General features: G+C 47.4%; 1 protein-coding gene across 1 annotated transcript; it reads left to right on the top strand.

Annotated features, from left to right (window-relative positions):
* Nucleotides 1-1,838: 1,838 nt before the first annotated feature.
* LOC132356196 (large ribosomal subunit protein uL22-like) lies at nucleotides 1,839-5,648 on the top strand. The gene is made up of 3 exons (XM_059909058.1): nucleotides 1,839-2,068; nucleotides 2,262-2,481; nucleotides 3,742-5,648. The coding sequence occupies exon 3, from the start codon at nucleotides 5,060-5,062 to the stop codon at nucleotides 5,612-5,614; it is 555 nt and encodes a 184-aa protein (XP_059765041.1). The 5' UTR covers nucleotides 1,839-2,068; nucleotides 2,262-2,481; nucleotides 3,742-5,059; the 3' UTR covers nucleotides 5,615-5,648.
* The last annotated feature ends 4,305 nt before the right edge of the window (nucleotides 5,649-9,953 follow it).

The raw sequence follows: 9,953 nt of genomic DNA, 5'->3' as shown, positions 1-9,953 counted from the left end.
GTAACAGGCATTTCAAACGTACCTCTAAAATCACACTCCTGAATTTCCCTCACCCAAATCCTGCTTCTTCTACAGCCTTTCTCTCTTTCTCTCTCACTCCACATCCAATCAGTCTTCAATCCCATTGCCCTTCAATATATATATATCCAAAATCACACACCTTTGCAACATCTCCACAACTTGCACCTTGAGTCATAATCTGTGCCATAATCGTATCTCACTTTTTTATTGCAGTAACCTTGTAATTAGTCCCTCAGTTTCAAGCTTTACTTTCCCCCACTTAAGTCTGTTCTCAACACAGCAGCCATAGTGATTCTGATAAGATATGAGGCAGAACATGTTCTTTCTCTGCTCAGAACCCTCTCATGACTTCCCATCTTACTTGGAGTAAAAGCAAAATCGTCATTGTGGCTTGTTGGATCTGGCCCCCGGGACTGCTCTCTGACTTTGGCTCCTACTACTCTCCCCCTTACTCACTCCCCTCCTGCCACACTTGCCTCTTTGCTGTCCTTCAAACACACCCAACATGTGTCTGCTCAGGTCCTTTCACTTGCTGTTCCCTCCACCTGGGTCACTCTTTCTTCAGATAGTCACGTACCTTCCTCTCTCATTTCCTTCAGCTCTTTACTAAATATCATCTTTTCATCATGCCTTCTTCTCTGGCTACCCTGTGTAAACGCACAACCTCTTCCAAATACCCTCCCTTGCCTTTCCTGCTTTATATTTTTCATATACTTATTACCATCTAAGATGTAATTGACCTTGTTTATTGTCCTCTCACACTAGAATGTGAGCTTTGTGTTTTGTTCACTGCTGTATCCTTAGCCCCTAGAACGATACCTGGCACAGAGTAGGCAGTTAATAAATATTCACTGAATGAGTAAATGAGCTGTTTATATTAAGAGAAAGCATGTACCCTTGACCTTTAGCTTGGTTGAGAATGACAGTCTTATAACATTAATAGAGTGTAAAAATTAGTGAAACCTAGGGGAAAATAAAGTTGTCTAGAAGCACAGAGAAGATAGAACATACTCTCTGGAGGGAATTGAGGAAGTGACAACTGAAGTGGGTCTTAAAGTTTGAGGCCATAGGAGGACATTTCAGACAGAGGTGAGAACATTGCCTAGGCATGGGATAAAAGGATGCGTTGGAGTAAATAGGAGAAGTTGGCTGGACTTTAGCTTGGATACTGGGAAGTACAGGGGATAAAGCAAGCAAGGTGTGTTGAGACCAGATTGTTAAGGTCTGAAGGCCCAGTTAAGAAATGGATACAGTCGACCCTCCATATGCGCAGGTTCCACATCTGCAGATTCAACCAACTGCAAATTGAAAATATTCAGGAAGGGACTTCCCTGGTGGCGCAGTGGTTAAGAATCCGCCTGCCAATGCAGGGGACACAGGTTCGAACCCTGGTCCGGGAAGATCCCACACGCCACGGAGCAACGAAGCCCACGAGCCACAACTACTGAGCCCGCGTGCCACAACTACTGAAGCCCGTGCACCTAGAGCCCATGCTCTGCCACAAGAGAAGCCACCGCAATGAGAAGACTGCGCACCGCAACAAAGAGTAGCCCCCGCTCGCCGCAACTAGAGAAAGCCTGCACGCAGCAACGAAGACCCAACGCAGCCAAAAATAAATAAATAAATTAATTTAATTTAAAAAGCTGACCATTAAAAAAAATAGAAAATATTCAGGAAAAAAAATTCTAGAAAGTTCCAAGAAGGAAAACTTGAATTTGCCGCAAGCCCGACAATGATTTACATAGCATTTACATTGTGTTAGTTACTATAAGTAAACTAGAGATGATTTAGAGGATGTGCGTCAGCTATATGCAAATATACGCCATTTTATGTAAGGGACTTGAGCATTTGAGGACTTTGGTATCCTGAGCAGGGTCTTGGAACCAATCCCCCTCGGATACTGAGGGACAACTAATTTATCAGCCAAGGTGAAACATCGAAGGATTTCCACCAAAGTGTGGAATGATCAGATTTGTGTTTTTGAAAGCTAACTTCAGTATATCTTTGCACCGAAGGCAGGAGGCCAGCTTGCAGGCTGTTAGTCCAGGTGAGAGATGATGAATGGTTAATCTAAGGCTTGAGAGTGTAGTTATCACATTATTAGTAATTTGCAGAATTTCTTGATCGACAGAAAGTGTGAGGAGGGGGTGAGGGAGAAGGAGGACTTTGTGGTCAAGATTTCTAAGGTCAGGCAGATGGCAATTCCATGAACAAATTGCATATGTTTTCTTCCTCACTAGACAAAGTGTGGTCCTGGACTGGCATCACCAGCATCAGCTGGGAACTTGTTAGAAATGCACATTCTCAGGCCCCGCTCTAGACCTAATGAATCAGAAACTCTGCAGTGGGACTCAAGCAGTCTGTGTTTTAACAAGCCCTCCAGATGATTCTGATGCACCTCAAATTTGAAAAACACTGCTCTGGAGTCTATACCAGGACCTACTCTTCAAGAGCCACATAGTAAGTATTTTAGGCTTTGACAGCCGTGGAGTCTCTTGCACTATTCAACTCTGCCACCGTAGCACAAAAGACAATGTGTAAATGAATGAGTGGTGGCTGATGATGAGTGGTTAATCTAAGGTACCAGTGGTACGGGGATTTAGAGGGAATGACAGGTGGCAGACTCATTGTTTGAAAGCAAAGGCTCTGGGGTGAGGCTGCAACCAGCGATCACATTCCCACCATTTTATAAAATTTTATTTAGGAACACTGAAGTTTAAATTTCATATGTTCTCATGTTTCATGAAATATTATTTTAGATTTTCAACTATTTAAAAATACTTAGTGGGACTTCCCTGGCGGTCCAATGGTTAAGACTCCGCGCTTCCAATGCAGGGGGGAAGGATTCAATCCCTGGTCGGGGAACTGAGATCCCTCATGCCTCTGGGCGTGGCCAAAAATAAATAAATAAATAAAAAACAACACACACACACACACACACACACACACACACACACACAAACTTAGCTTAATAGAGAAATGCAAATCAAAACTACAATGAGGTACCACCTCACACCAGTCAGAATGGCCATCATTTTTCTTTTTTTTTTTTTTGGCTGCATTGGGTCTTCGTTGCTGGGTCTTCGTTGCTGCACGCGGGCTTTCTCTAGTTGCTGAGAGCGGGGGCTACTCTTCGTTGCGGCGCGCAGGCTTCTCATTGTGGTGGCTTCTCTTGTTGCAGAGCTCGGGCTCTAGGCGCGCGGGCTTCAGTAGTTGTGTCACGCAGGCTCAGTAGCTGTAGCTCACGGGCTTAGTTGCTCCGCAGTATGTGGGATCTTCCCGAACCAGGGCTCAAACCCGTGTCCCCTGCATTGGCAGGCGGATTCTCAACCACTGCGCCACCAGGGAAGTCCAAGAATGGCCATCATTTAAAAGTCTACAAATAAATGCACCCATGTAAATTAATGCAGGGTGGCTTAATACTGTCATTTACTCAGAGATCACATACTTCCTATTTTGTGTATGTTAAAATGTACTTTCGTGAAATGATAGTGATAGTACACAGCAATCGGTGGTGGGTAGTTTTTTAATGTCCTTACTTGGCAAAATAAAAAGCTTACATCAGTCCCCCACAATTTTTTTTCCTGAAAACTTTACAGTTCTGAAATCCAAAGTCTAGTATTTCACTGCTCCAGGCTAAGTAAACATGCTTTTCTCCCCCAAAGCGAAAAGGCCGGAATTTTTGATTTGAGGTCTGATCTTCTTGATCTCAATTCACAGGATGAGGTGGATAGACCACCAGAAAACTGAAACCTGGGAAGAGAAGCTCTCTAAAAAGGGAAGAGAATTCTTGCTTCCAAACCATTAGGTTCTAAACTGTGATAATCCCTGAACTAGGACATATCTAAGGACGTGAGATATCAAAGAGTAAAGGACAAGAGGGAGAAAGTGGACCTACTGGCTGAGAAGGAGCCTTAGGAAAACCATAGGACCCATAAATCAAGTCCCTAATCAAATCTCTATTTCATCCCTAATGGGATAATGACCATTCCCATTTGCCCTCTGGCTAAGTGTATGGATGTAGTTGAAGCCAACACTTTCACCATTCCTCTAAGACTTTTTGGAATGACAGAATTCTGTTTCTATGACCTACATTCTTTGAAGGGAATGCCTATAGTGTGGAAAGAGCATGTAGCAAGCCCTTTTAACAGTCTGGGTCTTGGTTTCCCCAGACCAAAAAGAAAATTGAAATAGATCATCTTTAAGACCGTATGAAGCTGTGTTTTCCTATTAAGAGTGGGGCCGAACTAGGTATAGTAAAAAGAGACTTGTTTTGGCTTCTTCCCGGAGACAGAGTACTCATCTGGGAGGCTTCCTGAGGCTCTTGGAAAGGTAAATAAAGACGGGTTGCGTGGCTGGCATTAACCCAGCTCCACATGGCACCAAAATGAGACCACGGGTGGAGAGGCCACCTTTCCCTTTTTTGGGAGGATGGGGGATGGGGAACCAGCATGGAGCCACAAAGGTTTCCGGCTCTGAAGCCCTGCCCCGGCTCAGAGCTTTCTGGCAAAAACCCTGTTCTGCGTTCCAGGCCTCCGCAAGCAGGATGCTCATGTGCCGCTCCCCTTCTCCCCTCCGCGGGGGCCTCTCCGCAGGACACACCCTCCCTGCTGCCTTTCTTTCTTTTTTTTTTAATAAAATCACAACTCAAATTCGGCTATTTTTCTCGTTTTGCCAGCCCCGCCAAAACTTTCAGCGAGTTCCGCCCACTCCACGTGGACCTCCCTTCCCTGGCCCAGCAACCTCTGCGAGGACCCCACCCCCAACACGTGACCAATTGTTATATTTCCTTCTTGGGGTCCTTTTTCGCTGGCACCAACTAACGACTGAACAAAAGTGCCCCCTTCAGGGTGAATGTGGAGCCGCAGCCTGGGGAGGAGAGGAAAGTTGACTGAGGACTGGAGTACAATAGGGGAACGTGACTGCCTCTGCTTAAAATGATTTCAAAACCGTAACTCCCTGGTTAATAACTTTAAGGATAATACAATTAAAAGATGAGGCAGCTTTTGCGGTAAGCGGCCTGAGGTGACCTCTAAAAATGGTTCGCTATTTACTTGACCCAGAAAACCCCACAAAATCATGCAAGTCAAGAGGTTCAAATCTTCGTGTTCACTTTAAGAACACTCGTGAAACTGCCCAGGCCATTAAGGGTATGCATATCCGAAAAGCCACCAAGTATCTGAAGGATGTCACTTTAAAGAAGCAATGTGTGCCATTCCGTCCTTACAATGGTGGAGTTGGTAGGTGTGCCCAGGCCAAACAGTGGGGCTGGACGCGGGGTCGGTGGCCCAAAAAGAGTGCTGAATTTTTACTGCACATGCTCAAAAATGCAGAGAGTAATGCTGAACTTAAGGGCTTAGATGTAGATTCCCTGGTCATTGAGCATATCCAGGTGAACAAAGCCCCCAAGATGCGGCGCAGGACTTACAGAGCTCATGGTCGGATCAACCCATACATGAGCTCTCCCTGCCACATTGAGATGATCCTTACTGAAGAAGAACAGATTGCTCCTAAACCAGAAGAGGAGGTTGCCCAGAAGAAAAAGATATCCCAGAAGAAATTGAAAAAACAAAAACTTATGGCCCGGGAATAAATGCTGCAAAAAATAAATGCAAATAAAAGTAAAAGCAGAGTGTTGGTTGTCTTAATTAGTAAATCTATTTCAAGTGTCATCACAAAATGGATCAAATGAGTTTTCATAAACATGCTGTTTTGCAAAAAAAAAAAAAAAAAAAAAAGATGAGGCAAATTCAAGAGGAAGGATATCATTTAAAAAAACTGCTTTGGGGGCTTCCCTGGTGGCTCAGTGGTTAAGAATCCACCTGCCAATGCAGGGGACACGGGTTCGAGCCTTGATCCAGGAAGATCCCACATGCCGCAGAGCAACTAAGCCTATGCGCCACAACCACTGAGCCTGCGTGCCACAACTACTGAAGCCCGTGTGCCTAGAGCCCGTGCTCTGCAAAAAGAGAAGCCACCACGGTGAGAAGCCCGTGCACTGCAACAAAGAGTAACCCCCGCTCACCCCAACTAGAGAAAGCCCCCGCGCAGCAATGAAGACCCAACACACCCAAAAATAAATAAATTAATTATTTAATTTAATTTAATTAATTAGAAAAAAAAAAAAAACTGCTTTGGAGGTGGAGTTGGGTAGAGTTTTAATCCCTAGCTGCAAAGTTGGTTGCCTCTACTCCATTTCCCCTAGAGTTCTTCATGATGCTGGCAGAGCTCTCTGAGATCCCCGAATACCACCCGAGTTCTTTAATTACGGGCGGGATAATGGGAACGTGGCCTCTCCTAGGGTGAGCGTTCTGCTTCTTGCCTCCTCCATCACCTCCCCTTCCCCAACGACACTGGAAACAGTTCTTCCCCTCTGGGCTCAGTTTCCTCAAGCTACAAATTACTTCTAGAATGGAGAATACTCCTCTCTCAACGTCGGGAACATTTGTCCTGGATGGGAAGAGCCCTGGGAGATCAATGGTGGAGGAAGGGGGAGAGGGCAGGACAGCAAAAATTAGTCCAGTGGGAAGGCTTGATGCAGAGCAAGGGGACTAAAGAGGAAAAGCTAGAAAATAGGTTAAGTGAAGCTAAACAGAGGAACTGTTTTCCTTGGGAAAAATTCTGACCGGGGCTTTGTCCATTTTCCGCCCCACTCCTTTTCCCCACATGAGATGTGGTGTTGAGAGATTGGGTAGGGAACTGGGGTGACAGAAGTTACGTAGTTGGAGGCTGACTAGGAGAAAGGGTTGTACATCAGGTAGTGATCAGAGAAGGAAGGGTAAGGAAGGGTAAATTTAAAATCAGAATAGTTGGATGCCATTTGCCCCTCCAAAGTCACAGAGGTCATGAATAGTAGATAGCCCAAGAAGTACAAATCTTGGGGCACAAACAAGGGGACTTGCATTGTAGCCAAGAAGCACACTACCCAGGGGCATGTTAAAGAGAGATGTGTCAAAGGGAATGGGAGGAGTCCTAAGGTACCTATTTTCAAGGGAAACAGCTCCAAAGCAATCAAGCTAGAACGTTAAGGACTAGGGACACTTGCTCTCCTATAACTCAGCATCTGTCAGCGCTCCCATTACCAGGTGCTATTTCCAGAGTCCTGGGTCTAGTGGAGGAAAAGGGAGGGGCCTCGGTGGAGAGACAGAGGGAGACCCGATGGGCTCCTCCCCCAGCCCAGCTGCAGTTCTAGATTCTCGCCACTCGGGGGCTCCCGAGCTCAACCACAGTCCCAGAGTTGGAAGGGGACGGGGACGGGGGCGGGGGATGGGGGCGGGGAGAGAGAGAGAGCCTCCAGAGGACAGTTTGGGACGTCAGTGGTGACCCTGAGCAGAGAGGTGACTTAGGGGTCATTTGCTCTGAAGCTGCAGACCCTTCGCATGGCCGTTGGGAAGACATCCAGCCTCAGCCCTTCTCTCGTGGGACTGGGACTAGTTCCCCACCTCTTACCCTCCGAGGTCATTTCCTCCCCTGCGCGTTTCCTTCCCCTCCCCCATCCTTGTGGTAGGAACACCACCACCATCCCCCACAGCCCGTCAGAGTCCTGAGGAATGCTCTCACCCTGGCTGGGTGCCAAGCTCTGGACTTCCTGGGCTTTGGGGTGGGGCTTGGCCAAGGGGAAGCCCTTTGGACAGGAGAGCCACCCAATCCTGCATAGCCTGCTTTCGCGCGCTCTCTCTGTGTCTCTCTCTCCCTCCCTCTCTCTCTCCACCCCCCACCCCGCACCCCAAGCAAAAGCCTCATCTATCATTCTCTGTCACCATCACCTAATTTCCTACCCCCACAATAGGATTTCCTTGCCAGGGCAAAACATCCACAATATGGAGACGGTGGGCATCCTAAACACTGGTTTATAGTGAGAGAGGGGGAAAAAAATCTATTACAGAACCTGCCTTCCCTGTTCCAGAAGGCATGTAGCTGGAAGGAGAGGTTCAGCTGCCAGGGTCCTGAAGGTAAGGGTTTTGTAAATGGTCATTTGGCCCTGGGGCTCCTTCTGGATCCTCCTCAGAACCCTTGGGTCTAAGGAAGTACGTCTCTCTGTAGTAAAGCTTGGGAGTGAACTTCTGCATATCTGACTACCTCTACTCACCCTCCATGTTCCTGAAATAAATCAGCTGAAATCTGAACTTGTTGGTCTACATCAAGGCCAAGGAAATCTTTCCACCCAGCTGTAGCCGACTGGGATGGGTTCAGCAAGAATGGGGAACGGGCAGAAACTACTCCCAAATCTAATGAATAGAGACCAGGCCTGTCAGAGGCCTCTGCCTCCTCTCCAAGGGGTCACTGCTCAGAAATGTTTTTGCATTGCGGGGGTTGGAGAGTCTTCTGATATTGTCCACAAATGACAAAGTGAGAACTCAGTCCTGTGGCATCCCCTGCCTCGCGGTCCCTTGGTGCAGATTTCGCAGACTGTCTCCCTGAAGTCATCATCTGTAACCTGTGCCAGATTCCCAAGTTCCTATCTTGAAATCTCAGCCCCCCACAGCCAGGGCCTAGAGGAGAGCCGATGTAGGTCACTGCAGCTGAGCCTGCAGGGCTCTCTGCTCCTTGAGCGCAGAGCCTTTCAGGCACAGAGAGGAAACCTTGCAGAAAAGTGAGAGAAAGGCCTCTGTGAGAAACAGAGGAAAGCACTCCTCAAAAAATGAAGCATGGAGAGGCCAGGAGTCAACTGGTCGCACCTGAGACAGCGATGGGAGCTTTGCTCCTAAGAGGCTGCATGTGATGGAGGAGGGAAAGGGAGAGGAGAGGGGCTGAGCATGGCCCCCTCCCTGGCTTTCCCTCCCATGCCCCACCCTTGCTCTGTTTGCCTGTGTAAGGGAACCCTTCTGATCTACTGTCCATCCCCCATTCTCCAGTCGCCTTGCTTTCAAGGCTTAGATTTCATTTTCTGGGGCCTTTGTGACTTGCCTCAGAGACCCTCTGCTTCCTCTGGTCACAGTTTCTGTGTCTCAGGAAGCTAGAGTAGGCCAGGGTTGTCCCCACCCGCCCCATTGAAAGACTCTTCCTGCTTGTTATCTGTTAAACTCATTTTGCCCAGGGTACTTCCAACCCTCTGGGACCTCATTTCTTTTCTTGGCTCTCCCTACCCCTGTCCCCCAAGATCCCAAGGAGTGTGTGTTTTTGTGTGCATGCGTGGTACTCATACTGTCTTGGTTTTGCATGGGGTGTCAAGGACCTATGGCTGTAGCAAGCTTGGGGTCCTCATGGCCAGGAAAAATAGACAAGGGACCAATTTCTACCTCCAGACTCAAAACAATTTAAACCACAATCAATTGTTCTGTAGGAGTCTCAGGACAGGAAGAAAAGTAGGGAAGATGGAGAAAGGATAAATAATCAGTCTTAGCATTCTCTTCCCCTCATTCTTCCCCTCAAACCTTACCCTCCCCTTTCACAGCTCAGCTACTTATCCTCTTATCCTCTCACTACTCGTTTGCTCTCATTCCCAGAATCCCTGCACACAGTAGGCACTCAATAAATGCTTTTTACACTGAGTCAAACTGAATCCGGTTATGCTCTCTGGCTAAACTTTGAGATGAAAAAGCACAAAAGGAGAAGGTGGACCCTATTCAGATCCTGGGCTAGATTCTCCTACAGGACTGATTGCTAGGGAACAGAGACCCAGAGCAGTGGTTCTCCTGCATCAGAATCGCCTGCAGAGCTGGGTGAAACTCAGATTGCTGGGCTCTACCGCCAGAGTTTCTCATTCAATGGGTCTGGGATGGAGCCTGAAAATTTGCATTTCTAACAGGTGCCTGGGTGATGCTGACCCCTCCACTAATCCTGGGACCACCAGTGGATCCTGAAAATCACTGTCTTAGGGAACCACAGCCCCTCACCCAAGTGCTCACCATGGGGAGCTGGTTCGTTCCAATGTCATACAGTTTAGGAGGAAGAAACAGGTGAGAATTGGGAACACGTGACTCCTGCTCAGT

The sequence above is a fragment of the Balaenoptera ricei genome, chromosome 20 (genome assembly GCF_028023285.1).
Source record: "Balaenoptera ricei isolate mBalRic1 chromosome 20, mBalRic1.hap2, whole genome shotgun sequence".
Classification (NCBI taxonomy): Eukaryota; Metazoa; Chordata; class Mammalia; order Artiodactyla; family Balaenopteridae; genus Balaenoptera; species Balaenoptera ricei.
The sequence above is the reverse complement of the archived record's forward strand: the minus strand, read 5'-3'. Positions and strand labels throughout refer to the sequence as shown.